Raw genomic sequence first — 27,103 nt, 5'->3', positions numbered from 1 at the left:
GTCCTGCTGACAATGTCCTTTAGAGCGTCTGGGGCAAAGCTCACCTGGGCAATGCCCCCAACCATTTTCTCCTTCACTACCACTGTCTCGTTCTCTTGGTCTTCAAAGGCTGCAGCCTTCTGTGCTGCCTTCACCAGGTTATCCGAGGCTCGCTTCACTGCATTGCCAGCAGCCTGGGCAGAGAGAAGGCAGTGGGAGGCAGGGAACTCAGCTGAGAGAGTCTCTCTACCCCCTCACAGAAAAACATGTCTTGGTGGTAACGGTTTATTTATTTATTTAAAAATATTTTATTTACTCATTCATGACAAACACAGAGAAGCAGAGACATAGGCAGAGGGAGAGGCATGCTCCCTATAGAGAGCCTGATGTGGGATTCGATCCCAGGACCCCGGAATCAAGACCTAAGCCAAAGGCAGATGCTCACCACTGAGCCACCCAGGTGCCCCGGGGGTGATGGTTTAAAAAAGCAGCATAGCCCAAGATACAGTGGGACCATCAGGGTTCCTCACCTGAAGTCGTTTCATTGCCTCAGAGTCCTGGTCAGCCTTGACCTTGCAGGCGACAAGGAGCTGGGCTGTGGAGGCAGCCACCTGCTTGGCTGATGAGATAAGCTTCTCCTGGCTGGCATGGCCTTGTACAGCTGCATTGGCGGCTTCACACAAATTGTTGGTGGCTGCAGCCACCATCCGGGCCTAAAGTGAGGAGGCTTAGATTAGAATATGCCTCTTGCCCTGGTCTTTCCCCTCTCCTGCCTTCACAGACCTCCCTGTGAGAGACCTAGTGGGGATTGTGTACTCACAGCAGAAATGAGGCCTTGGGACCACTGCCCATCATCCAGTGCATTGGCTGGAATGGCGCCCACCTGTGGATGAAGGGGGAAGCCTACTCAAGACCTGCGCTCTCTATGGGTGGGTAAAAGCCCCCCGCCCCCCATCAATTTTAGTGTGGACAGCAAAGCTGCTGCTGTTCCCATTCCTCGTATCTGAGTGCGTACCTTCCCTTGGGCCACTAGTTCCCTCTGGGCAGCTGACGCTGCCTTTACCAGGGCGCTGGTGGCCGCCGCGATGGACTTGGCAGCCTCCAGTATCTGCTCCTCAAAGTTTAAGGACTCATCTGCCTCCTACAACAGACAAAGGTTGCAGAGAGATAAGCAAAATGAAGGTGGGGATAATCTGCCAGTAGGCGGGGCGGGAAGAGGGACTCAGAGGCCTGACCTTGGGTTTGGCCCGAGGCTTCAGCTGCTCCAGCTTTTTGGCTGCGGCCTCTATGGCGGCTGCAGCTCCCAGGAGTTCGTTCTCAGCGATGACCGTGGGGTCCTCTGGGTCCACCCATTCTGTTCCTGGTGGGGCAAATGGAGGAAGAAAAGGACTAAGGCAGAGCAGGGAGGTCAGGAGCACTGGGCAGCATGGTTAGTGTCCCCAGCACCTGGCACCTGTGGGGACTATGAGCAGAGGGCGGCTCAAAGCAGCCCAACCAGGAGGCAGAGCTGTCCCCATGAAAAAGGCTGCCCTTCCTTCCTGCCCCCGGTCATCCCTCACCCTTCATGGCCTCAGCAGCCTGGATGAGCTCAGTGACCGAACCAGCCACACGCTTGGAGTGTCCTGTCAATTGCTGCTTCAGCTCTGGGCTTGGCTTCTGCAGGGTCTGGGGAAGAAAGAGGGCAGGGAGCAAAAGTATCAGATTTCAGCTTCTGCCAGAGCTCAGACACAGGGCCGACCGTGACCCCTGCCCCGTTCAGAGACCGCTCCACACCACAGCCCTCAAACCCCATGCCCTCTGTGCAGGTGCGCTCTGGGCACCATACCACACACATGGTGGAGACAGTGGGGCGGGCCGTGTCGTGTGTCACTCACCGGCTGGCAAGGAGCAAGGAGAATGATGAAATGAGAAGAAAGAAGAGACATCGAAGGTAAAGAAGGGAGTGGTCAGGTGGGAAGAGAGGAGAAAAGAGAAATGAAGAGGAAGACGTGAGCGGGAAAATCAAAGATGCTAAGAATGATGGGGCCCCAGTGGAAGGGAGGCTTGGGAATGAGAACAGATTTGGGAAATAGAAGGTGGGGTGGGGAGGCATTCTGAACAAACAAATTGACAGTTGGGTGTGAAGCACACAGGGAGGAGACCTCATTCAGGGGGGCTGGTACGGGAGCAGACAACGCCCGCCTTCCTTACCAGCAGCACATGGTCCAGCAGCTCCAGGTAGCCATTGGCACACTCCCGGCCATAGTGCAAGGCTCGAAGCCGCACATCAGGGGCCACTTCTGGGTGGTAAGCTGCTTCCTGTCCCAGAGAGTTAGCATTAGGATCCCAATGAGCTCCAGGACTCCCAAGACCCTGCGCTTTCTCCCCTCCCGTGGCCTGCCCCAAAGCAGCCATACCACCTCGGATTCTGCTTCACTATCAGGGTTCTTACCTTGCAAGCGCGAAGCATATCTGCGATAGCACGACGACTAAGATTAGCTGTGGCGATGACGTCCTCTTGGCGACAGGAGTTGCCAGCAGCAACAGCCTTGGCTGTTGCCATGGTGATACCCTTGGTCATGCGAATAAAATCTTCTGGGGTAGAGGTCTTAGCAGGTGGCTCTGGGGAACAGAAGACCTGTTGGGGGTTGAACAAGAAGAAAAATTGTACAGTGAGTGAGACTCAAGACAGTGTAGCACTCTGCTGGTGTAATCTGATCCATTCACCCACATGCTCAATAAGGGGCATTCATCAAGTATTCATTGTGGGTCAGGACCCTGAAGGAGTTCACAGATCACAGCTAACATAAGGCTGCTGGCCACTTCTGACCGAAGCGACGGGGGAGAGTTTATTTGTTTCAAATTTAAGAAGAACCTCTGAGCTGGGCTTTTATTCCTAAACTATAGAGAGGCCTTGAAGGGATGAGTAGTAGAGGTGAGGCAAGGGGCTGGGTCTAAAAGATCTAGATAACAGGAAGGCATTTTAGGTAAACAGGAGGCCATGGATAGCTGGGATGTCAAGGGAGACAGTACCAAGAAATGTTCTAGAATTACAGAGATAGTGGAGCAAAAGGTTGATGGGGCCTTACTTGAGGATCAAACCAAGAAACTTAGAATTTTTTTTTTAAAGAATTTTTAAAATTTATTTATTCATGAGAGACACACACAGAGAGAGGCAGAGACACAGGCAGAGGGAGAAGCAGGCTCCATGCGGGGAGCCTGATGTGGGACTCGATCCCGGGTCTCCAGGATCACACCCCGGGCTTCAGGCGGTGCCAAACCGCTGTGCCACTGGGGCTGCCTGAAACTTAGAATTTTATATAATACGTAAGTCATAAAAATATTTTGACATATGTGTTCATCCAGCAAATTAAAAATCAGCAGGTGGTAGATTCTGTGTGAGGTGCTAGGGATGCAATGGGGCACGAAGGAGACAAGGCCCATGTTCTTGTGGAGTTTACGCTATCATTTTTTAAAAAAAGATTTTATTTATTTATTCATGAAAGCCACAAAAAGAGAGGCAGAGACATAGAGGGGGAAGCAGGCTCCATGCAGGGAGTCCAATGTGGGACTCGATCCCGAGATTCCAGGATCATGCCCTGGGCCAAAGGCAACGCGCACTAAGCCACCCAGGTGTCCCTAAACTATCATTTTGGACACAGACTATAAGTAGGTAAACAAATAGAAAAATAAAATACTGACTGGGCTGTCCAGGAAATAAAGCAGGTGCTGTGCTGAGAAATAAAAATGAGGTCCTTTCTCCAGTAGGTGGCCAGGGAAGCCTCTTGAAGGAGAGAGCCTTTTTTTTTTTAAAGATTCAAAAAAAATTTTTTTAAAGTAATCTCTTCACCCAAAGTAGAGCTCGACCTCACAGACCTGAGATCAAGTGTTGCATGCTCCACCGACTGAGCCAGTCAGGCACCCCTGAGGAGAGGACGTTTAAGCTGCAACCTGAAGGACTAGAAGGAGCCAGATATTCAGGAAGCTGAAATAGAGCAAGTGCAAGGAGCAGCAGCAGGAGGGGCCAGCATATATTGGGGCTGGGACTGCGGGAGGGGGGAGAGCAGGACAAGAGGGGATTGGGGGAGGCCGTGCGGCTGGAAAGTGATGGTAATAAGTGTGGATTTTACCACAGACACCAGGGTACTAAAGGTTTCAAGCAGCAAAGTGACATAACCTCATTTACATTCTCTGGCCCCTGCATACAGAGAGTGCATTGGGGTGATGACTGAAGAGGCAGTGCAGATGGAGCATAGTATGGCATACATATACCGCACGACTGGTGATGGTTTGGACCAGGTGGAGGTGGGAGAGAGGGGCAAAGAGAAAATGAGATACACTCAAAGGAAGTGCTGACAAGTCTTAGTGATGCACTTAGATGTGGGAATGAGAGAAAAATGGACGTTATAGCTGCATTCTTGGCTTTAGGATCTGAGTTATTAAAAGGTACCACTGAAAGGGATGGGAAAGAGGAGGGAACGGTCAGGTTTAGGAGGTAGAAGGTTAAGAGTTTCAGTGTGGGCATTGCCAAAGACAGTAATAGAAAGGTGAATTCAGAAATGAGCAGGATAAGGAGATGAGAATGACAGCAACTGAAGGAGAGGAGAGGAGGAGGGAAGGGGAGGTGAAGCAGTAGCCCCTAGGAAGTCACAGGTGATTTAGGGGAAACCTGCATGACTGGAAGTGGCTACTGGTGTAAGAGGAAGTGTCTGATGGCCAGAAGCTGGAGGGCCTGGCATCTTGGTGGTCTGTCAAACAGGCGGTTGAGAATGACTAAACTTAGAATTGAAGTCAACTTGCTAGAGAATGACCATGGAACCAGTTAAGCTTGTCAGAGAAAAGGATAGAGAAAGCAGGTGATCTGTACCAGTTTGGGCTAGCCTCCGCATTTACCAGGCTGGAGGTGGCTCCATGACACCATAGAAGAGGTGCTGAAGAAGCAAGACAAGAGTCAGGAGGGCCAAAGAAGAAAAAATTCCAGAAAAACTTGTTAGCAAAGTAGAATGCTTTAGAAATGTCTGAAAAATATGAAGACCAAGAGGGTGGGAGGAGGCAGTTGTCAAGTGCTAAGAAGTAGGGGAGGAGGGGAAAGACACCAGCATAGTTCACTTACAAAGTCTGGCAGTGAGCAAGGACAATGCGTGTGACTGTTAACACTTCTATGAATATTTGTGAAAGTCAGGTTCACAATCTGTCACCATCCCTCTCCAACCCAAGTCCCTGGTGCCCCAGACTCTTGCTCACCGCCAGCTCCTGCCGTATGTGTTCTGTGGTTGCCTCCAGGGCCCGTGTGCCTTTGGTAGCCTCATCTTCCACAGCTTTCACAGTCTTAAGCAGTGATGTCACATTGGTCACCATCACCTGAGGGCATCAGAGGAGTTGGAGAGAGGGTCATGTTGAGGAACGGGGGAAGCGCACCAATCTTCCCCTCTCCTGATGTCGCTCTCATTCCCTCTGACCTTGGCAGAGTTCTTGAGCTGCCACACAGCAGGGTCGTCCCCAACTTTGCCAGCTGCAGCCTTTGTGGCGCTGATGAGGTCTCCCAGGGCTTTGGCCACATCTTTCACTGCATTGATCAGCACTACCTGCATCAGGGAGCAGAGGCTCTGGTCCGTGAGAGGGAAAAGGGGGAACAGGCAGTGAGTGGTTCTGGCCAGAAGTGGGGGTGTCAGGTGGATACCTGTGTCTCGGGGTCCTCAGCTCCCAGGCTGGCTGCACCCAGCTTGACCACGTCAGCAAGCCGTGTGATGGTGGCCACGGAGGACTGGGCAGCCTGTGCTAACTTCTCCTGGCTCCCGGCTGCGTTCTGCACCAGGACTTTGGTGTCTTCCACCAGCACCTTTGCCGTCTTCAGGATGCCCTCCCTGAGGGAGGCCCAGCTTAGTCAGCCCCTCCCAGGCCTTCCCCCAAGCCCTGCAGTCTCTCCTGAGCTCACTCCCCACCCAGCCTCCGGGAGGCCTGGTTCCCTCCTCACCGGTGGTCGGCGAAAGTTTCAGCACCCTCGCGATTGAGGGTACCAGCTGTAGCGAACATGATGGTGGTGTCAAGGTCGGCAATGATGCCAGATACAGCGCTGGCTGCAGTGATGCAGGCCTGCGTGCCACGGTTCCCAGCCTGGAGCGCAGCCAGGACGTGGGAGACCTGGGGGAGGAGAGTCATGTGGTGACTGGTCAATGCCTCGAGGAAGGGAAAGGTCACTGGTGCTCAGGAGAAGGGATGGGGGAGATAGCAGGGAAGGCCAGAGGAGACTGGGCAGGGCTGCAGGGTTGGGGGGGCCACGGGGATGAGCACAGTTACCTTCTCAGAGACTCTCCGGGCACACTCTATGAGCTCCTTCTTGGTATAGGCGTCGCTGGGGCTGCACTGCAGGGCGCCTGCCTTGGTGACCAGAGCAGCACAGCCATGCCCCAGCTCTTGCACCCGGTGCTTGATGTGGGCACCTATCTGGGAGGGGATGGAAGAAGGAGATGGGCTTTACGAAAAGTACTTGGGGCTTGTGCTTGGAGGAGTCACCAAGAACCTAACAGAACATGCATCGTAGACTAAAGGGTTGGTAAGAAGTGCTCAGCATGCAGATTTCCTGTTTCATATCCCTCAGGCAGGAGGTCACCTCCTACACATGGAAAATAATAGCATGTAGGCACCAACTGGTGAGGATTATGTTAAGCACAGTGAGGAGGTGGGGGAGAAGCACTTTATGCTGGGATATTTGAATCAGCGGGCCATGGCTTACAATTTGGACTGGACGTGGTTAAGGAGGGGTTTAGGGTTGGGGATTAGGTGTGTCGAGGTAAGATCCAATTACTTGCTTTCTTGGAAAGCCAAGAGCTTGGGGAAGGAAAAACTAAGAAGAGATTACAGGTCTGCAAAAGAGCACAGAAGCAGCCATAGGCCCAGAGGAGGGTTGGCAGACCAGGAAATCTCTAGATCGCTGGCTGTCTCCTCTATCCCTGTGACTTTGGTCCTGTCCCTACACGAGCCCTGATCACTCTTTAGTGGAGTAGCTCTGGGGGTGTGTTCTCCTTTCTATAGAAGACTAGAGGAAAGGTGGGATGGCCCCACAGGCCGACATGATGGGGACAAGGGCCATGCCACCTCGATTTTCTGTGAGGGGCAGGGGAAGGCTTTCACAGCAATTGCCCCCATGCTTACCTCTTCGTTCTCAGCAGCCACAGCTGCAGGCTTGGCCTGTGAGGCCAGGCGGCCATAGTCACTGGTCAGCTGATTAGCAAGAGGGCCTAGCTCCTCAGGGCTGGTGTTTGACTTGGTTACCTGGTGACAACAGAAGAAGTAAAGTTATGCCCAAACTAAGCTCTCTGGGGTTAGTCTTATACTCTCCCAAACTCACCATCTCTTGAACAGTGACAGCAATGGCCTTGGCTGTCCGCACCATAGTTGTTTGATAATCCACAAAGGAACCTTCTGGTTCACCCATTGGTCCTTCATCTAGCTGAGGGGGGCGGATGGAGTAAGGAGAAAGATTATCAGGGTCTCTGACACTGAGCTTAGGGACCCTGGCCCAAGGAAGCCTCTGACCACAGGTACACCCAAGACTCTAACCTGGTTGATGGCCTGGGTGATGGAGTCCACCATGCCGCCAACAACCCCAGCAGCACTGGCTGCTTCATTGAGGGTTGTTGTTAGGTCCTCTACGGCCTCTGTCATCATCTGTACAGCCTCCTCCAGGGCTTCCTGGGTGTGAGCTGCTTGCTGTGGGGCAGAGTGAGTGAGTGGAGGTGGGCTCTGGTGTTCCTGTTTCTCCGACCTCTTACTAGCAGTAGCCCCTCCCTCCCACTCTCAGTACCTTGGGGTTCCCGCCAGCCTCCTTGGCTGTGTACAGCAACTGCAAGGCAGACTCTGCCAAGGTTCTAGTCTGGTCCAGGAGCGCCATCTGCTGTGGGTGGCTCAGGGTCTTGGAGGCAGCACCCACTGCAGCCAGCGTGAGTGGCTCAAAGTATTGGGCCATCTGGGACACCTGAGGCCAGGGGTTTGAATGGAGGTCAGCTAGGCCAGGAATCTTTGCCTGCCCTGCCGTGGGACTCCCCACTTGTCACTCTAGGTACCTTGTGTCCCAGCTGGGAGGCTTCAGCCCGCGCAGCACTGGCCAGTGGCTCAATAAGGTGGGAGATCTCCTGCACTGCAGTGAGCATCTGAGTGTGCAAGGCCTGGGAAGGAAGCGAACTTGAGCCCTGACTGTGACCTGGAACTGGGTCTGCTACTTCCTTCCATATTGAAATCACTCTCCCCTGGGCCTGTTCCTCCCATACCCTTGACGTCTCTATGGAGCACACTCCTGGATACCCCATCTTCCTCAAGTCTGCCACCCCTCTTCCCAGATGCCACCTTTCGTATAACCCTGTTCCCTGTTACCTCTTGAGAAATGCCTTCACGGGGAGCAAGTTGTTGGCTGACTGCAGCAAGGGAAGCCTGGTCTAGGTCCCGTAGACAGCTGTTTAGAGCTGCAATGGCTGTCTCGCACTCCAGCTGCCCTGGAGCCTTGTCCCTGTAAATACATCATAGGCTCCAACATCAAGAACATCCCTTTAAAACAAGGCTAGTCTGTCTTTCCCCATATCCTCCAAATCTTGGACAACACATCTCCTCCAGCACTATCCCATCTGATTGCACTATCCCTGCCCCTGTTCTGCTACAGTGTATGTTCCCTAGTCACACAGGTTCTCTACCCCCTCCATACCTCATGCTTGTAATGAGCTTCTTGATGGAGTCTGAGACAGTACGGGAGTGGCCAGCCAGCACTGACCAGCGCGGGGGGTCCCGGGGATTGACTGCTAGGGCTCGAGCGGTCTGGATTAGTCCTCCGGCACTCTCCAACATTGTCTTGGCAGAGATCACAATGGGCTCCATGGCAGCCCGGCCCTAGGGAGAGAGGAGGCAGGGAGGCTGAATCTCGAGACTCCTGCAAAGATGAGGAGGCAGCTGACCCACCGGTTCTCCCGGTTCTCTCTTCACATTGCCTCACCTCAGGGCTGATCTGGGCAGGAATGCTGGAGAACTCAGGGTTGGATGCAAAGGCACTCAGATTGTCCACAGCCTCCAGCAGAGGGGCTGTTGCTGCTCGGCACTGAGCACGGTTCTCTTCTGTGAAAGCTCCGTCAAGTGCCTGGGAGTGGGAGTGACAGGCTCTCAGGACTGACTATTGGCAAAGGAGGTGAAGCCCAGGTCTCTTCCCCTGGGCTAAGGCGGTGGGGAGAGGCTGGTGATGACCAGTATGACTAGGAAAGGGCTTGGACTCAGGTAGACAGGTCGTGGAAGGGTCTTAGAGACTGATGCAGGGACTAGAGGAGAGAAGATGGGACAGGTCAGAGGGGGGCTGGGAATTTCAAACACTGACAACCTTGATAGTCTTGACAAGATTGGCTGTGCTGTTGGCCACCTCCTTGGCAGATTGTACAAACTGGCGCTTGGCGGTAGGGTTGGCAGTCCGAGCAGAAGCTAGACGGCAGCTGTTACACAGCGCAGAGGTGTGCTTGGCCACGATGGTGGCTGCAGAGAGCACCTGCGGAGACAGACACGTGGAAGAGCCATGATGAGGGCAGGAGGGAAATGGACACACTTGGGCAGGAGCCCTGTGGGTTGGGGGATGGTGAGCAGTATCTCTGGAAGTCTAATTAGGAAAGACTGAGTTTACTTAGGAAAGATCTTCACTGAAAAGTGAAGATCTGGGAGACAGAGATCCCCAATGATGAACAGGGTGCGGGAAGGGGCAAATGGAAGACAGACACACTGATGGGGAAATTGTAATGGGGTAAGTAGAAGAGTGAACTCAAACATCATGGGAAAGTTATGAACTTAGCAGTAGCCAAGAGTGACAAGAAACAGGGCAGGAGAAGACACCAGTGGAGAAGCTGTGTGTAGAAGGTCAGAGACGCATCTCCACGTCTTCTCCATCTCCCTCCCTCCCTCTCCACTTGGTCAGTCCATCCTGGCCCAGCACTGGTTCCCAGACTTGCCCATAGTACCCGTTCCCTTAAGTTACCTGGGCCTGTGTACAGCCAGGCTCCCCCAAACTCTGACAGGCCATCTGGATTGCCTGGTTTGCACGGGCGAACTGTGTGGGCTCTACCAATCCTTGTTGCCCAGCTTGGCTGTTGGGATCAGAGACACCTACCAGATATGCAGCCTGGGGAGGGACAAAGATGCAGATGGGTGAGACTAAAGAATCTCTCTCCAGTGGGATCCAACAGGGACAGTGGGGACAAAGGGGCATAGGGCTAAGGTTAGTAGGCAGGGTACTATGTGAGTGGAGATATATAGTAACAAATGATAATTACACTATAAAAAAGAAAAGAAACCTCTCCTGTTTTGTTAAATGTGTCTGAACATCTCAGAAGATTAAATAGGTAAAATAAAAAAAAACCAAAAACACAACACACAGCATAAGGGTTTCATCAAATTTCTGTTTAGATGTGTAGCTGCTGGATTGTAAGGTAAAAAGTATTGCTTACTCTAAGTAGAAGTCAAAAAAGGTTTGAAAGCCACCCTGCCATGCACACACACATGCACGCATACAAAACCTCTTTGGAAGAGTTTCAAAACTGTGAAGACTATTGGGACCATGGATATTTACAACACTTCCAATCTTCAGAGATTTGGAGAGAGGGAAGGGATGGGTATGATGGTTGCCAAAAATTTTTTATGATTAGAAGACCATCAGAAGGTTTGATTTATACTTTAACACATGGTGGCTCTCCTTTTCCCTCTTTATGCTTTTCCAGAAATAAGTCACACCATATAGAATAGGCTACCCAACAGGACAGGGCAAAGGGAGGTAGGGGAGACTGAGGAAGCAGGCTGGTGGGCTTTAGGGAAACAGTCTGAGATGAACCCTCAAAGCCAGTCTGACTTAAGGATTCATACCCTAAAGTAAAACATTCTCACAGCTAACAGGTTGTTTTATACTTTACAGTTGCATAGAAAGGCAAAGCTAAGTGGTAACTCAATTAATTGGATATTTAGTCACTGGTACTATTCTAATAAAGTGGTAGTTACGTGAAAAAGGACTTGCATATGCTTATTAGCATAGCCCATGCCTGGACAGTGTCACCATAACCCAAGGTAGCAGGGGCTCGGGGTGGGGGTGGGGGGGGAAGCAACCAGAACTGTTGGTATTCTATGATTGCTGACAAACATCTCCACTGAGGGTAAAGGCAGTTTCCTTAGAGTTGGTTTTGCAAACATGACTTCTTGGTTATCTACATCAGTGTCAGGCTGCTGAGGAGGCAGGGAAGGGGGGCATGGGGCCGTCCAGGGATCGTCGCAGGGGAATACCTGTGCAGCTGCCTCGGTGAAGCCACAGAGGGCCTTGGAGGCTGTGGCAATGGCCTCCCCAAATTCTGGCAGGTTCCCGTTCTTGGCATTCTGGGAGATGCCAGTCATGGCCTCACCTAGTACCTGAGAAACAGAGTGTATCAGGAGGGTCTGTCCCTATCCTCAGAGGGCCGGAGGAGCCCCTGGCTTATTCCATCTTCCTGCCCCCTCATTCCTGGGCCCCTTGCTGCACTTACCTTTGAGTTCTCCATCACACTGTCTAGGCAGCCAAAGTAGGACATATCATTGATGGGCTGAACTGGGTTCTCTAGGAGTTCCCGGACTGTCTGTACAGGGGGAGGACAGAGTTAAGATTCAGACACCTCCTTCACCCCAAAACCCACAATACCTTCTTCAACCACTATACCACTTAGCCTGCCAAGTGCCCACCTCCAATTCCCGCAGGGCATTGTCACACTCCTTCTGGCCTGGTGCCTGCTGGGTGCACATGGTGATGAGCTGGTTGATGCTGTCAGTTACCGCCCTGGGAGGAACAGGAAGCTGAGTACATGCATGCCCATGCCCGTGTCATCACTCTTGGGGTCCTATTTGCATGGAAGTCTCGAACGATTTCTGTTTTGCGTGTAACCACTCCTAAGCTGGAACGTCTCATGAGATGTTCCCTCCCCAGGCTCTTCAACATTCCAGGGCTGGGTTTCCCAGCTCCTACTTACCGGGCAGCTGCAGCCAGCTGACTCTTGAGGTTGGGGGCGGCAGGGTCTGTGGACAGGGCCTTGGCAGCCAGAAGAAGTTTGCTCGAAGACATAGAGATGCCCTTCAAGTTGGACACGACTTGGGCCCGGTCCTCCTGGCTCTGTTGAAGGCGAAAAGGTCAACACATCGTCCAGTCAGTCCTTTCTTATCTGTCTCTAAAAGGGCTCTTCTGTCCCAGACACTCAAACATTGCTAGAGACTGGGAAGAGGAGGGGAGGGAGCCAGTCGGAGGTCAGGGCTGTGCAGGCACATGGGCACCTCCCATCTAACCCCTGAGCTGGGCCCTGTGCCTTTTCGTACCGGGGCCTGTCCTGCCATCTCCACACCAGCTTCCAGGAAGGTGCTGAAGTCCTGTCCAAATCGACCTGACGCTCGAGCCAGGTCCTGAGGGGTTCCCCGAGAAGCTTGTACCAGTTCTGTGGCTGCCTGGTTCAGCCCAGCGGCAGCCTCATTCAACCGGCTCTGAGCTTCTTGAAATGTCCCGGTGCTGGGTGGAAGCTGCAGGGTCAGAGAGAAAGTCAGAAGCAAGCATGGGGAGCGCTGCAAGGGAGAGTTGGTCATAGAGCACTGGGAGGTGGGCACACACCCTGGGAGTAATGAAAGGGGGTACATCTGGGAAGTCAAGGTCAAGGAGAGGTCTAGAGGCGGAAAGAAAAGCTTGGAATTCTTCTGCTCCTACATGCTCCCCCACACCCCAGGGCTCCTACCGAGTCACTCAGGAGCCGCTTGCTGGCATCTCCCACCGCTCGCAGGGCATTGTCCACATCTCGCTGGCCAGGAAGGCAGCTGACACAGCGGTTCAGGGCCTGAGTCACAGCTTTAGCCACCTGAGGTAGAAAAGGAGACAAGCATTGCCAAAATGGACATCATTTGGGAGAGCGCCCCCCGCCCCCAATTCATGGCATGTGGGAAAGAACTGTTCTACTACCCCTGAAAGTGAAGAGGAAAGGGGATGTGTGCCTGAAGGGCTGAAGTCAGGATATCAACTGATAGTAACAAAACTGCCCCAAACTGGTGTTCAGTGATGCACCCCCTCAGCCTGAGACCCTCCTTCTAAAACTTAGGGGAAGGGTGGAGTCCAGACAGGAGTGGTCAAGGGCAGGCCCGATGATGTAGATGAGACTTTGCTCTAGTCTAGCTGGGCCTCTTCCCCAAACCTGACCTGGGCAAGCCGTTGCTGGCTCTCGGGGTCCCCTGGATGGCCAGCTGCCTTTTTTGCTTCCTCGATGAGGCTGCTGGCCTTGTCCAGAACATCGCTGGCTGTGTCAAGCACAATGGCCTGCACTGCAGGATCTGACGTCAGGGCAGCTACACCCCGAGCAGCCTGGGCCAGTGACCGCAGCCCACCTGCCACATCCCGAGCGGCGATCCCTGGGGGGACAGAAGGGAAAAGGCACCTTAACTGTCATGCCCGATTCCCATGGTTTCCTCTGTCAGCTCCCCTTCCTGGCTCTGGCCACATACCTGCGTAATTCTCATTGCCCTGGGCAACCTCCCCCAGCAGCTGGGCAATGGCAGAGCTCACTGCTTTGGTGCTGTTACCCAGGTCCTGGGCACATTTCTCCATCTAGGGATGAAGGAGGAGATTCAGGTGCAGAATGAACTTGAATGATCAGGAACTTGAGAAGTGGGGCAGGATCAGCTGGTGGTTTATTTTTTATTTTATTTAAAAATTTTTATTTATTTATTTATGAGAGACAGAGAGACAGAGAGAGAGAGAGAAAGAGAGAGGGAGAGAGGCAGAGACATAGGCAGAGGGAGAAGCAGGCTCCATGCAGGGAGCCTGATGTGGGACTTGATCCCGGGTCCCCACGATCACACCCTGGGCCGAAGGCGGCGCTAAACCGCTGAGCCACCAGGGCTGCCCCAGCTGCTGGTTTGGGGCAGCTCCAGAGTGTAGGTGGGAAGGTAAACCCCAGGGCCCGATGAAGAACGAGGTCTTAAGAATACTTACGGTCTCCCCAGGTAAGGGCTTAAGCTTGCCATCTCGAGCTGCTGCCTTCACTTCCTGCAGGTCTCTCTCGAGGTTCTGTACCACGCTCAGTGCAGAATCCATTTCCAAAGGCCCACACGCCTCCTGAGCCTACAAGGAACGATAAGGGGGTTCAGGCACAGGATGTATTGCCATGTCCATGGATGCCCCAGGTTATACAATTACCCCTGTTGTAGGTTATTCTGCAGACTACCCATCATCCCAGAACTCCACCCTCATTTTCTTTCTTTCTTCAAAGATTTATTTGAGAAGGAGAGAGAGAGAGAAAGAGTGACACATGCATGGTGGGGAGAGAGAGAAAAACTTAAGCAGATTCTGTGCTGAGTGTGGAGCCTGATGTGGGACTTAGTCTCATAAGCCTGGTATCATGGCCTTGAGCTTAGACCGAGAGTTGGATGCTCAGCCAAGTGCACTACCCAGGTGCTCCTACCCTCATTTTCCAAAGCCAGTCAGCTCCCGTACCTTCTGGGCAGCAGTACGAAGTTCAGCCAATGCAGTACCAAGGTTTTTGGCACACTGACTCAGCTGCATGGCCGAAGCCTGGTCCTGAATTGTTGGCACCGACGCTTTTGCAGCAGCCACCATCTTCCCACCTGGCTGTTGGGGAACAGGCAGGCAGATCAATATGCCATCTGCTTAGGTACAGGGACTGATGATGGTTAGGACACGGTGAGTGCTGCAGCTCAGTCTGGGAAGGAGGCTATTGGGGGCTACTGGCGAAGCTTAAAATTGCGAGCAATCTCGGGGACTCAGAGGGTGGGAAGGGTCTTGTCTGAGACGTGGGGAAGGATGCCTTGCCTGTAGAAAGCTCTGGCTTGCAGCAATGAGGGCCAGCTGAGCACTGGGACTGTCAGGCTGAGCCTGGCTCCCTCGGACGCCCTGCACCAGCAGTGGAATCTGTTCTGCCACAGCCTGTGGGTGAAAATGTCATAAGAGTCACCTCCCCACAGACTGGGGGAAAGTCTCCCTCCTCCCACACCTCCTCCCACTGAGTCTCACCTTGCAGCTCTGCACCAGCAGGGGCTGGGGGCCGGCAGAGGCCTTGGGGGTGGAGGCTGCATGCTGGGCTGCAGCAATGGTCTGTGTAGCTGAGGCCGCAGCCTGTTTGGCTGCATGCTGTGAGGACAGAGTAGTCAGGACAAGCCCCAGGAGGTCCCCTGCCCAGTTCCCAGCCCACCCTGGCCATGCTATCCATGAGGAAATGCTGATTGAGTCTCTTTTTGCATGTCCCTCCTGGTGTTGTTCCTCCCACAGCACCCACTCTCTTGCTCCTGGTTTGCTTCCCAGCCTCACCTCCAGGCGCTGCACCAGCTTCTTCTTGATGGCATTCTGTGCAGCTGCATTGGTCGCCATGCGCAGGCCCTCGGCTGCCTCCCGCAGCCGCTGCTGCTGTTCTTCACTGTCAGGGTGGGCAGCTGCTCCCTGAGAGAAGTAGAAAGATAGTCATCATTCAGCATCCCTGTGGCCCCCGAATATGCTCTGCTCTGACCCTTCAGACTCAAACATTTTCCTAAAGTCATTTCTAACTCTCCCCACTGAAAGGTAATCTCAGCGGAGATGAGCTGCCTCAGGGCAGGCAAAGGGGAAGTGTCATGAGGCCCTGGATTTCCTCTGGGCTCTCTTCAGGTGGAACTGTTTCTTCTTTCCCTTTTGGGGTGAGGAGTCAGCCTTCCTTCCCTACTCCCCACAAAATGCCACTAGCAAATGGGGGTGAGGAAGAGCTCTCTGGGCCAAGGAGGACACAGTTTAGAGCAGGGATCTCAAAAACCACATCAGGGGGCCTGGGAAATTCCTGCCAACTGGAGAGCCCCAGAGCCCTGAGAGTGTGAGGGCCTCCTTGTTTCTTCCTGATGGGTCTTCTGCACCCTGTGTCCCCATGTCTCTCTGTCTTGTCTTTGTCTGTACTGCTGCCAGTGGGACCCTGTGGACTGAATGCTTATGTGCATTCTTGGGAGAGATCCAGGAAGCAGGCAGGTGGTGGCAGCAGAGTAGGGGCAAGTAAGGACAGCAGACCTTCGACTGAGAGGAAGAAAAAGGGGCATGGTGGCCTGTCAGTTAGCAAGCACTATAGCAGTCACACCAGCTGGGGGCCTGGGCTGCCATCCACCTGAAGCCTAGGGTACACAGACTTCCTGAGCACCCCTATCTGTTCTTGTGTATCTCCTGCTTTTCTTGGGTCTCTCCCATCAAAAAAGGTGACCATCTGGATCTTTCTCCTTCCCTTCAGGTCTCAGTCTGAGAGTTTGCACAGAAGGCTTTATACCTTGGCAGCCTCCACCATCTTGGCTGTGGCATCAGCCAGGATCTTAGCAGCGCTTAATAGCTTGCGAGAATTCTCCAGATCACTCTCCCCCTCGGCATCAGCCTTGATGGCATTGACCAGGTCAGATGTGGCTTGGGCTAGGATGCGGGCCTGTCGTACCATCTCACCTGAGAGAACAGGATACAATCAGGTAATGAAACCAGAGACACCACGGGGGTACCAGGGGTGGGGAAAAGTGGTGCCGACAAGGTAGACCTAAGTACTCTCAAGGACAATTAGAGACACAAAAGTTCTGGAAGGGATTCCCCTGGAGTTGTCTTTTGAGTTTAGGCTCTTGGAGAGTGAGATTTCCTGGTAGGCTTCTATGGGAGGGAAGACAGTCTCTAATGGGTGTTTTTAGCAGTCTTGAGAGGATGAGATACTCCTTGTGAAGGCTTTGGGGTGAGGGGGTAAGGTGGAGTGGAGAAGGCTAGCTCTTCATAACGCCACCTTCCAACTCCAGCTCTGGTGTACGCTTCTGTATATTCTCTAAATGCACCAAAGAAGTCAGAACAGGAATGGTCATATTCCTGCTTTATGGATGGGAAACCGAGCTTTCAGAGACAACACCTAGTCTCTGTGCTGAGTCCTTAGCGGGAGGTGGCAGGTCTGCAAGGGAATGTCCACTGGGCTCTGGGAGCCTCACTGGGGTTCTCTGTCTTCCCAGGAGTGGTATTCTTACCAGCATCGCCCATAGAACTGAAGATGTTCTCGGTGACAGTGAGGATGGTGTCCGTGGCCTGGTCGTAACGGCCAGCAGGCCCGGCCCCGGTGGCGTGGGCCTTAACATGCTGCAGCAGCTCATTCAGGGCCTGGGTGACAGCTGTGGCCGCTGCTCCTACCCCCCGCAGCAGCTGCCCATCCTCTGTGGCTGCCTGGGAGGCAGACACACAGCCTTCCACGGCTTTGGCCACCAGGCGTCCGGCCTCCACCAGCTGCTCCTGGCAGACAGGTGAGCTGATTGTAGGTGCCACCACCTGCAGGCAAACAGTGTCAGAGATGAAGGCCATGGAAAGGAGTTGGGCAGTAGGAGGTGTCTGTGGCTTTTGCAACAGTCCCTGGGATAGGTAAGGATGAGCCAAAGAGGTGAAATGAGAGGTTCTTGGGCATAGCACCATCACCCCTTGGTGTGAGCCAGCACAAGCCCTGGGGCTCACCTTGGTGCAGGCCACCAGCTGGGAGGTGGATAAGGCGCACTGTGTTGCTGCGGCAATGACCTGGCTCTGAAGCCCCGAATCCTCTGTCCGCTGGGCCACGCTCTTGGCCTTGAGGACCAAGGCAGCTGCAGCACTTGCCACGGCCTTAGCCAGCTGCATTAGTACATCCTGTGAGGGAACAGCTGTCAGCAGGGCCCAAGGATGGGCTTGGGGTCTATGGACCCTTCTCAGAGGCATAAGCTGTTTCATTCTTCCCCGACTCCAATCATAGGACAGTGTATGCAGAAGCCACCAGAAGCCAACCCAAGCCCCTTCCTCGAGCGCCCAGTGAGACAGACCCCCACCAAGGAACAAACCCACACCAAGAGAAACAGAGCCTACACCAAAGGGAGAAATGCATGAGGCGGATACACTCGGACGGCGATGGGGAGGGACAGGCAGCACTATTACAGTAGGATGGAGAGAGGCGCCTCTTGGGGTCCCTCCCACTCCTAGCTTCCCTCCTCCATTTCTTCTTAATTGTGGTTTGGAGTCACCCTGGAGTACAAGACCCCGTACAACCCTCCCTGATCCCATTTTCCCCAGCCCTGCCTGTGATATGCCTCCAGTCTCCCATCACATTCTGTTCCCCCTAGGGGGCTCGGGGGAGAGGTGCAGAGCGAGTGTATGCGGCTCAGAGAGGACAAAGCTAGGAAGGCCCAGGCCAGAGGCCGTTACCGTGGGGGAATCGGGGGCAGATCGAACCCCAGCCCCTCTGGGTGCACATATCTGCATGGGAAATCCAGGATGACAAGTCAGGTGAGGAAACTGGCATGGGGTGGGGAAGGGGGAGCTAGAGGAACAGTGTCCTTGGGGTGGCAGGGAGGGGGCTTCAAGATGTCAAGTTGTGATAAGGGCTATATATAGGGAAGATAAGGAAAAGATGACAGGAGGCTACAATATATCAATCAGCCAAGGGTGAACTAGTAGATTTGGTTTGGACTCAGGGATTCTGAATTCTCATCCCCCAAAAAGGGACTGGAGGTTCCCAGTGTTATCCCCTGCAAACAGAAGTTCAGATTGGCTCTGACGAGTCAATTTGTAGTAACAGGATCAGGAGCTAGATTCAGGGTCAGAGGTTAGCTCCAAGAAGCTTATGTTCCAGGGTCTGGGTAGATCACTAACCTGGAAGTGGGGGTCAGTATCACTTTCCCCAATTTGCTGCAACAGCTCCCCACTGGCCTGGCCCACGTTCCCAGCTGCTTGCAGCAGGTTCTGACGGGGCTGTGGAGAGTGGACACCAGTCAGAAGCTGCCTAATTCCTGCCCACATGCCCATGGGTCCTCCTGGCCCATAGGTCCCATACTTCCACCCTGTAGCCTGGCCTGCCCCCTTCTTTGGGCTCTCCTCCCTGGTGCCAGCCCACGACCCCCGACCTCAGCGCTGGCTGGCTGGGCGCTGCGCAGCAGCTCTGACACCGCCCCAGCAAGGCCCTTGGCGGCCTGCAGCAGGGGCCGGCCACTGCCCCCTTCATCCTCCAGCAAGGCGGCCAGCAGCTTCACTCCTCGGGACATCTCCGTGAGGTTGGAGGAGATGGTAGTGACCGCACAGCCCACGGCTGTATAGTCTGTCTCCGCAGGGTCTCCTGGGGGCAGAGGAGGAAGAGGAGCATGTGTCAGAGGTGGGCAGGCCAGCCGATGGGCAGGGAAGGCGCCCAGTCATAGGTGTTAGTCACATGCACATCCTGAGAGAGACGTATAGGCAGTCTCTTCTATGAGTCAAGGTGCAGTCCCACCCAGAGCCAGTCACACTTGTGCTTGCACACGCTCCTCCTGCCCCGTCCCACCATACAGAGAACTTGGCATCCGGCTTACCCGCCGTCAGGTTCACCACAGAGGCAGTACCGGCTGTGATGGCATCTACCTGGGAGTGGATCTCGTGCTTTGATTCATCCATCTTGTTCTTACGCCAGGCCTTAGAGGCCTGAGAGAGAGACAGACAGTGATAGAGGGAGAGAGGCAAAGCTCAGGATCTGCTCTGGTTTGGTTAACTCCAATCCCTCCAGAGAGTCCCAGCACCACTGGCCTTTCCTCCTTCCCATACTCACAGCATCCTGGCCCAGAGGGGGCAGAGTGTCAAAGTCATCCAGAGTGGCCTGGGCAGCCTGCACAGCCTGCATGCTGGAGTTAATGGTCCCAGTGAGTGCCTGCTGGGCTGACGTCTATATGACGAGGGGAGGAGAAACAGGGAGCGTTTAGAGGCAAGAGAAGGTATAGGAGAACTTTAGGCTGGAGACAGGAATACAAATAGGGACTTAAGGGGATCCCTGGGTGGCTCAGCTGTTTGGCGCCTGCCTTTGGCCCAGGGCGCGATCCTGGAGTCCCGGGATCGAATCCTGCATCGGGCTCCCGGCATGGAGCCTGCTTCTCCCTCTGCCTGTGTCTCTGCCTCTCTCTCTCTCTCTGTTTTTTTAAATAAATCTTAAAAAAAAAATAGGGACGTAGGAAAAGACTGCCTAGCTCCTGCCTGGGTCCAGCTGGTACCATGGTGGCAGCGGATGCACTCTTACCAAAGGGGGCATGTGTCCTCGGTGCATCTGGCCACTGGTAATCTGCTGCTGGGCTGGTGGCATGCTGCCCATCTGGAAATTCTCAGGACCGGAGGCTCCAGAGCGCATGATAGCAGGCAGGGCCACAGAGCCGTGCTCCACCTTCCCCACCCGGTTATACTGCTGCTGGAGGACTGTCGACCTAGAGAGGGGACATGCTGGGCAGCACTCAGGAATCTGTGCTCTCACCCCCCTCCCACCCAGCTCTACCACCTTTGCAGGTCCTGTGGTCTAGGGGGTGCGTGAGATGTCATGATATAGCCTGCAACTGGTTAAAGAACCATCCTAGGGATTCCCCCCCACCCCTGCCCCCGCCCCGTCAGTAGTCACTAGAGTCTCCCTGCCTTCCCTGCCCCGATAGATGGGATCAGCCCAGTTCCCTTCATACTTTTTGGGGGAAACTGAGTCCTCCAGCATAGTAGACTCCTCGTCTCCCTCCAGCCCAAAATGATCCTTGCTTTTTTTCTGTAGGAAGGGAAAAGGAACAACAATTAAAAAAGAGAAAGGGAGGAAAAGGCAGCCTCATCTTCCCCTGGTCCGCCTTCTTCCAGAATCTGGGTCCCCCTCACTTTGAAAGGACTGGCTTGGGCAGAAGGTAAGGGAAGACTGAGCAGAAGGCTGGGGTGGCACCTTCTTAAGGATGATATCGATGTAGCCTGCGATGAGCTGTGCGATCTGCTCCCCTTCTGTCGTCTGTACTGAGTAGTAGCCATCTTGGTAGTCCCCGAAGTCCTAGGGTGACAAGGTAGGGGCTTGGTGAGACAGCTGGCATCTACCCAGGATAGAAGAGGGTGGAATGTGGGCAGCTCTGGGGGGGAATCCTGCCCTTCTTTGATTTCCGCTTTCTTTCTTTGCCTCCCTGGAGGGCAACATTTTATTTATGAGGAGCAGTCTTTGTGCTACATAGTATCAAACACATGCCATCCAGAAAATCTCTTTTCTTTCGTCCTGATAATAAAGTTGGGAAGACACAAGTATTTATCATTGAATGACTTGTAACTGAGGGTTAGTCCTAGTACCTAGAATGGAAAAATAGCCTTTACTAAACTCTCATCCCCTCATGGGGGTACTTCATCAAGGTGGTATCAGTTAACCATCCAGCACACCAAAATATAAAGCCAGGGGGAAAACTACTACATAGCTGCTGCTGAGAATTACTTTTCTCTCTATCACCTTTTTTTTCTCTCTCAAGTTTCCTACAAGCCCAGTTCGCTGGTGATGGTTCTGTCCTGATGATTTTTTTTCCTAAAGATCTTATTTATTTATTCGTGAGAGACAGAGAGAGGCAGAGACACAGGCAGAGGGAGAAGCAGACTCTCTGTTGGGAGTCTGATGTGGAACTTGATCCCAGGACCCTGGGATCACGCCCTAATGTGAAGGCAGATGCTCAACCACTGAGCCACCCAGGTGTCCCTGTCCTGATGACTTTATTTATTTATTTAAAAAAACATTTTATTTATTTATTCATGAGAGAGACAGAGGGAGAGAGAGAGAGAGAGGCAGAGACACAGGCAGAGGGAGAAGCAGGCCCCATGCAGGGAGCCCAACGTGGGACTCGATCCCAGGTCTCCAGGATCAGGTCCTGGGCTGAAGGCAGCACTAAACCGCTGAGCCACCCAGGCTGCCCAGTCCTGATGATTTTACAGACTGCTTCATTTAAACATCACCTACTCTCCAGGAAAGCTTCTCCTCTACTCTGACCTCTGTGGTCTTGCAACTGTTGCAGAGTTCTCCTTTTTTCTGGAGTCACTCAATGATTATCCTGGGGCTCAGTACATTATCCTGAGAGATAGGAAAGACCTGTGCAGCTGCCCCTGGACTGGAAATTCCAAAGCCCTATCCCCTGTGGCCCCCGGACTCACCAGGGTGAAGCTCTTGGGAGAGGCAGCCCAGCGTTTGATGTTGGTGAGGCTCCATTCCTGGATCACCTCTTTGGTCTTCTCGTCCACCCGCATCACACACTCCTTAGTGATGCCCAGAAGCCTAGGCACCAGCTTGTTCTTTCCTTTCATCTTTTCCTGTGAGGCAGAGGTTGTCTTTGGTATGGTGGCCAGAGAGGTCAGACAAGGAGTGAATGAGCAGATCCTATCTAGACCACCAGGGGGTGCTAAGGAGTGTGGGAGAGCCAAACAGGGGTTGTGGGGGCGCTGAGGTGGGGGTGGTGTCTGCAGGGAGCCACAAACTCTTCTAGGGAAAAGCAAGGGCACAGGGGCGGCAGCCAAGTGAGCAGTAGAGAGGGCTGACAACCCCACACGTTTCCACGAGGTCAGAGCAAGGTAGAGAATGGGACTCATAGGGATGATGGAAAATGTGACCAAGGGCAGGGCCAGACTTTGAGGGGAAAGGGGAAGAATGGGAATAATGTGGACAGAGTGAGAAGGGTCTGTCACCCACCTTCACCAGAAAAAAGGAGACACCATAGGTCTTGAGGGAACGGGCTAGCTTCACGTAGCGAACCTTGGCCTCGATCTCACTCATCTGCCCACAGTTCTTGTGTGCCTTAGAGTGGGAAATGGGGAAAAACGTTTAGCAAAACATGGGGGGATGGTGTCACAGACAAGTTGCGACGTTAACCACAATGGGAACGTACTGTGGGAGACACAGGAAAGGTGAGAGGGTGCAGGGTATGAGAAATGAGAGGGTGACAGGATGGGGTGGACAGAGGATACACAGAAGTGACACTTCAAGGAATATAGTTAAACAACTTGCAGATGTTCTGGAGACAAGAACAGATAAGTAGAAGGTCAAATAGAATGCTTTTTGGGCTGAGTACTCAAGAAGTGGGGATAACACTTTACATTTGTACAAAGATATACTTTTCACAGTAACTTCAGGCATACTGTCTCATTTGATTCTCCTATCAATCCCACCCAGGGCAGGCACTGTCATCCCGAGTTAGAGGCAAAGAAAAGAAAACAAGAACATTGAATTGAATTCCACAGCAAATGCAGTGATGGAGCTGAAACGAAAAGTCCAGGTCTTCTGCTTTCTTGGCACAGGAGAGGTGGGAGAAGAGTTTGATGGGTGGAAGCGGGGTGGAAGGAGATAAGGAAGGGGCAGGGGTCCATTCAGTCAGTAGGATTAAGTAGCAAAGCTCCCAAGGCATCCCAAACACTTTCCCCTACCCCCATTCACCTGGAAGATCTTACGCTCTCCCTTCTGCTTCACATACTCCTTGGGCAGGAAGTCCTTCAGGCTACACCAGAAAAGGGAGGGTCAGTACGGAGTGGACAGCATCAGGGATATGTAGGTCATGGACTGTGGGCCTGGGGGCATGAGGAAATGTCTAGGACAGTGTTATCTTTGGGGAGAAGAAAGGCTCGAGGGAACAGAGTCTGGATTATCCGTGAAATCGAGACGATCTAGCATTAGCTCTTGAGTACAGCCTGTGTCTCTCCCTACAGGGGAAGGGACTGAGGGAACCTGAGTTGCAGGCTGTCCCTGAGGGAAAGAGGGTCTAGAGCACTACCACAGGAAACCAGGAGGAGAAGGAGCTCAGTAGGAGGATGACCATGCACATAGAAAGCTAAGCAAGCCACGCTGAACTCTACACATTCTGAGGAGTATCAGTGGATGAGACTTGTGAAGCTTTCTAAGTCTGTGTTCCCTGGGAGGAGAAATGTACTGTTTTCCTGTGGCTACTGCAGTGAAATTCTTCAGAGAAGCTCAAAAAAGTTCCATGCTTGCTTGAGAGGTACGCGATAGAGGCAGAGATTCTGGACTACATTCATACTCCACATGGGACCAGTGAGGAGATATATAGCTGACGGCAGCAAAAACGGTACCCATGTGGGTCAAACTCTGGGTGCATCGGAAGAGGAAACAGAGAGAGAAGGCCTGGTGGGGGTGGGGGTGGGCAGGACTGTTGAGGTTGCAACGGCAGTAAGTCCTGGGCCCTAACAGGGATGCAGGTCACTCACTCGAGGAAGCCAGCCTTGTGCTTCTGCTCATTGTGGGGCCCAAACTGGATCTGGCATTGGAAGCCAGCAAACTCACAGGCCTTGTCGAAGGAGACAGGGTGGGAGCCATTGAGGATGTCATCTCGTGCCTGGAGGACACATGGCAGCAAGTGTTGTGTGTGGGTGTGGGATGCCGCTCGCAGTGCCTCTGCCCCCCTCCCTACCTCCCTTAGCCCAGGCAAATCCTCTCCACACCTGCACATAAAGGAGGTTCAGCTGTACAGGGTCCCGGGAGTCCACATTCTGGTCTGAGTAGAAGAACTTCCTCCGCAGCAGAAGTGTCTCATGTTCCTCCACCCCCTGTTCCCTCAGCGTGCGGCCATGGTCCAGCCAGTTCACTAGGACACACAGAGTCCCCTCAGTGCCAAGCCCCTAGGGTGCCTGTGGTGTCTGGTCTCTGGCTTTTTGTTTGTTTGTTCTTTATCTCCTACCTTCTCTTACCGATAAGTTCTGTGAGTGTAGGACTTTATTTTATTACTCATGCATCCTGTGTCTAAAACAGTGTCTTGCAAAAGCAGGTATTCAATAACTAACCAATCAACAGTTGCCCCCACCCCCACCCCTTTCCCCCAACCATTTCCAGGGCCCTCTTTTTTCTCTTTCTGCTTACACTCATCATCTGTGTGCAACTTCTGCTTTAGTTTCTCCATCTTCTTTTCATCTCGCAGCAGTGTCTTATCTTTTCGTAAGGTTCCTGTTACCTCCTCCTTTTTCTCTTCCATCAGCTCTCGAACCAGGGAATATTCATCATGGTTGGTGATGCCTGGGGGAGGGCGAGGGGTTGGTAGCATCCTGGGCATGGCATCCTTGTTTTTTGGTAGAGCTGAAGCCTCCATTCTTGAGCCCTCTGCCCCACCGAGACCCCTTACCAATGCGGGCACAGATGGTCATGAGCATGTCGGTGACAGTCTTAGAGTCATCCACCATGATAGTCTTCACAGTTCCATCGAGCATACGGATTTTCAGGGGCCTCTGTTTCTTCCTGTACTCCATGGTGTCCTGTTGGGGCAGGAATAGGAGGAGGGGCCCACTTGAAGCTGGAGGTACTACTTCCTTTTTCCACAGCCAGACGGGGGGGAAGGTAGGTGACTAAAAGCAAGACTGTGGTGGCTCACTCAAAAGCAGGGTAATTTGATTGCCTGTGATAAAAAAGCCTGGAGAGGGTCAGAGACAACAGGTATAGGTACTGAAAACAGGAGGTGAAGTCAGGGATGCTGATGGAAGAGAATGTTGCCGGCCCTTGCTGAAGTGATACTCACCCCATTGCGGAGCATGTAGTAATCCAAAGCTTTCCCGGCCTCCAGCCATATACCTTTTTTGGGGTCATCATCTGACAGGAATAGTCCAAAGTCGCTGGCTGAAAGAGAGGTTGGATTCCCTCAGACTCACGAGGACCCCAGTGTGGCTGAACAGCTGCACTGTTGCCCCTTACTATTTCCCCAGGGCCTGAGGGCCTAAAGGGGAGAGAGGGAACCATGGAGCACAGGCCTGAGGGATGTGTAGCCTTGAGGGACAACGGGGTCATCCCTTAAAGCCAAGAGCCTGGGAACAAGGGAGTTTCCCCCACCTGCCACCGGGGTACTCAGACTTACGGGGGCCAGCCAGGGCCTCTGGGATGCGCTCACGAATGATGCGACAGGCATCATACACCATGGTGGATGGCTCAAACTGCATCGTCTTCACCACATTCCCAATGCTGATCTTCAGCGAAAGTGCAACCATGGTGGCAGCTTCTCTTCTCCAGCCTGGCTATACCTGGCCCGTGGGGTCAGGGCATTAAAACATATCCTCAGTAGAGGAGAGGAGGTCCCCAAGATGGAGCCCCAGGGAGAGGTGTTTTTGAGAGGGACTTACCAGAGCAAATAGTAACGTAGTTGTTTTATTTCAGAATTTTAAAGAGTGAAGATTATGTACACCTAAAGAACCAATCCTAACCACCTAAGATATGTGAAGGAGTCTGGTCTGCAATGCAGTGTTCCCTGAGGACACCATTCTGTCCCTACCACTAGAATGTGTGCCTCCCTTCTTTCTGCCAAGTGTCTCTCTCTCTCTCTCTCGCCCCTTACCCTGCTCCTTTTCTAGTCCTGTCTCAGCCTTGTTTTCATTTTTTCTTGGTTCAGTCTTTTTCTCTTTTTGTCTCTTACTAGGTCTTGCTTTTTCCTGTCTGGGATTTTCAGAGCTCTGCCCTGACTCATCATGTGACCTTCCCTCTGACAGCTTTAGCCTCCTTCTCTGCAAAATGAAGACGTTATATTAGGTAATTCCCAAGAGATCCTGAAGCCTGCAAATGAAGCCTGCAAACACTGACTCTAGCTAGCCTAGCAGGGAGACCAAACAGCCTACTCTCGCCCCCTGCTTTCCTCTAACTAGAGAGGGAGGGGCCTTCCCAAGGAGCCTGGCCCCATATTTGGCTCCCCTGGCAGTCAAGCTAGAATGATGATTCTCTAATCCAGAGGGATCTCAGCTCTTCAGTTTTGCAGAATGGATATCAGAGACCATGGTGGGGTAGGTGGGGGAGTTTCAAGGCAGGTCAGATGAAGAGCCCAGTCCCTCTAACCTGGTCCTTGCTCCAAGTCACCAAGCGAATACCCAGCCTGCCCTCACGACAATTCCTCGCAAGTTCTCCCATCTTCAGTAAGTCCTTCTCAAGTCTGTCCCGCTGTCTCACTTGCTGGTGTTTTCAGTGCAGCTCAAGATATCCACCACGCCCTGACCTCCCTGTGCCTCCTTGGCACCACCTCTCAGTAGGCTGGAGGCGCCCTTCCTGGCAGGTGGCAGATGGCACCCAGGGCATGAGAGGACAAGTCTGCCTGGCAGCTGATGATGTGACCCAGTTTGGTACAGAGATTGGTTCCTTTCAACTAAGAGAATGAACAAACCTGGGCCACCCACCCCCTCCCGGTAGGCTGCCAGCCCCAAGGGGGGAACGCAGGACCAGGGGTAGGCTGGAACAGGTGGGGGTGCTGGGGTATGGGGTACAGGGGCTGGCTGAGAGCCAGGGAAGTTGGGAAGGGATAGGTTTTTGGAGGGTGAAGAGGTTAGGAAGGGGGAGGTGGAGGAGACTGAAAATCCAGAGACAGGAGGCGGGCCTGTGTGGGAGAGGTA

General features: G+C 53.2%; 1 protein-coding gene across 6 annotated transcripts in view; it reads right to left on the bottom strand.

Annotated features, from left to right (window-relative positions):
• Nucleotides 1-27,103, bottom strand: part of TLN1 (talin 1) — a 32,817-nt gene that overhangs the window by 658 nt on the left and 5,056 nt on the right. For 2 of the 6 annotated variants that reach the window (XM_026013271.2, XM_072727956.1), the window contains exons 2-57: nt 25,591-25,753; nt 25,258-25,355; nt 24,868-24,997; nt 24,609-24,761; nt 24,194-24,336; nt 23,960-24,087; nt 23,175-23,235; nt 22,434-22,538; nt 21,902-22,057; nt 20,670-20,771; nt 20,428-20,504; nt 20,001-20,181; nt 19,539-19,652; nt 19,306-19,414; nt 18,868-19,076; nt 18,617-18,715; nt 18,170-18,220; nt 17,453-17,620; nt 16,978-17,272; nt 16,257-16,423; nt 15,287-15,415; nt 14,993-15,109; nt 14,792-14,905; nt 14,456-14,590; nt 13,955-14,083; nt 13,465-13,567; nt 13,163-13,371; nt 12,708-12,827; nt 12,301-12,498; nt 11,961-12,100; nt 11,677-11,770; nt 11,484-11,573; nt 11,248-11,370; nt 9,956-10,099; nt 9,314-9,475; nt 8,939-9,079; nt 8,654-8,835; nt 8,329-8,461; nt 8,022-8,123; nt 7,763-7,933; nt 7,519-7,668; nt 7,307-7,408; nt 7,111-7,230; nt 6,256-6,402; nt 5,933-6,099; nt 5,639-5,822; nt 5,418-5,543; nt 5,203-5,319; nt 2,411-2,596; nt 2,170-2,277; nt 1,539-1,644; nt 1,215-1,339; nt 995-1,120; nt 800-862; nt 510-692; nt 45-173 (exon numbers count right to left, since the gene is read on the bottom strand). In XM_026013271.2, coding sequence (XP_025869056.1) covers nt 45-173; nt 510-692; nt 800-862; nt 995-1,120; nt 1,215-1,339; nt 1,539-1,644; nt 2,170-2,277; nt 2,411-2,596; nt 5,203-5,319; nt 5,418-5,543; nt 5,639-5,822; nt 5,933-6,099; nt 6,256-6,402; nt 7,111-7,230; nt 7,307-7,408; nt 7,519-7,668; nt 7,763-7,933; nt 8,022-8,123; nt 8,329-8,461; nt 8,654-8,835; nt 8,939-9,079; nt 9,314-9,475; nt 9,956-10,099; nt 11,248-11,370; nt 11,484-11,573; nt 11,677-11,770; nt 11,961-12,100; nt 12,301-12,498; nt 12,708-12,827; nt 13,163-13,371; nt 13,465-13,567; nt 13,955-14,083; nt 14,456-14,590; nt 14,792-14,905; nt 14,993-15,109; nt 15,287-15,415; nt 16,257-16,423; nt 16,978-17,272; nt 17,453-17,620; nt 18,170-18,220; nt 18,617-18,715; nt 18,868-19,076; nt 19,306-19,414; nt 19,539-19,652; nt 20,001-20,181; nt 20,428-20,504; nt 20,670-20,771; nt 21,902-22,057; nt 22,434-22,538; nt 23,175-23,235; nt 23,960-24,087; nt 24,194-24,336; nt 24,609-24,761; nt 24,868-24,997; nt 25,258-25,355; nt 25,591-25,720 — 7,551 coding nt within the window. In that variant the 5' untranslated portion in view covers nt 25,721-25,753. Of the gene's footprint in view, nt 1-44; nt 174-509; nt 693-799; nt 863-994; nt 1,121-1,214; nt 1,340-1,538; nt 1,645-2,169; nt 2,278-2,410; nt 2,597-5,202; nt 5,320-5,417; nt 5,544-5,638; nt 5,823-5,932; nt 6,100-6,255; nt 6,403-7,110; nt 7,231-7,306; nt 7,409-7,518; nt 7,669-7,762; nt 7,934-8,021; nt 8,124-8,328; nt 8,462-8,653; nt 8,836-8,938; nt 9,080-9,313; nt 9,476-9,955; nt 10,100-11,247; nt 11,371-11,483; nt 11,574-11,676; nt 11,771-11,960; nt 12,101-12,300; nt 12,499-12,707; nt 12,828-13,162; nt 13,372-13,464; nt 13,568-13,954; nt 14,084-14,455; nt 14,591-14,791; nt 14,906-14,992; nt 15,110-15,286; nt 15,416-16,256; nt 16,424-16,977; nt 17,273-17,452; nt 17,621-18,169; nt 18,221-18,616; nt 18,716-18,867; nt 19,077-19,305; nt 19,415-19,538; nt 19,653-20,000; nt 20,182-20,427; nt 20,505-20,669; nt 20,772-21,901; nt 22,058-22,433; nt 22,539-23,174; nt 23,236-23,959; nt 24,088-24,193; nt 24,337-24,608; nt 24,762-24,867; nt 24,998-25,257; nt 25,356-25,590; nt 25,754-25,852; nt 26,319-27,103 lie in introns of those variants that run through there. The other 4 variants (XM_072727957.1, XM_072727958.1, XM_026013272.2 and 1 more) reach the window with 3 other exon arrangements.

The sequence above is a fragment of the Vulpes vulpes genome, chromosome 12 (genome assembly GCF_048418805.1).
Source record: "Vulpes vulpes isolate BD-2025 chromosome 12, VulVul3, whole genome shotgun sequence".
NCBI lineage: Eukaryota > Metazoa > Chordata > Mammalia > Carnivora > Canidae > Vulpes > Vulpes vulpes.
Note: the sequence above shows the minus strand (reverse complement) of the source record. Positions and strands in the feature narration are given on the sequence as shown.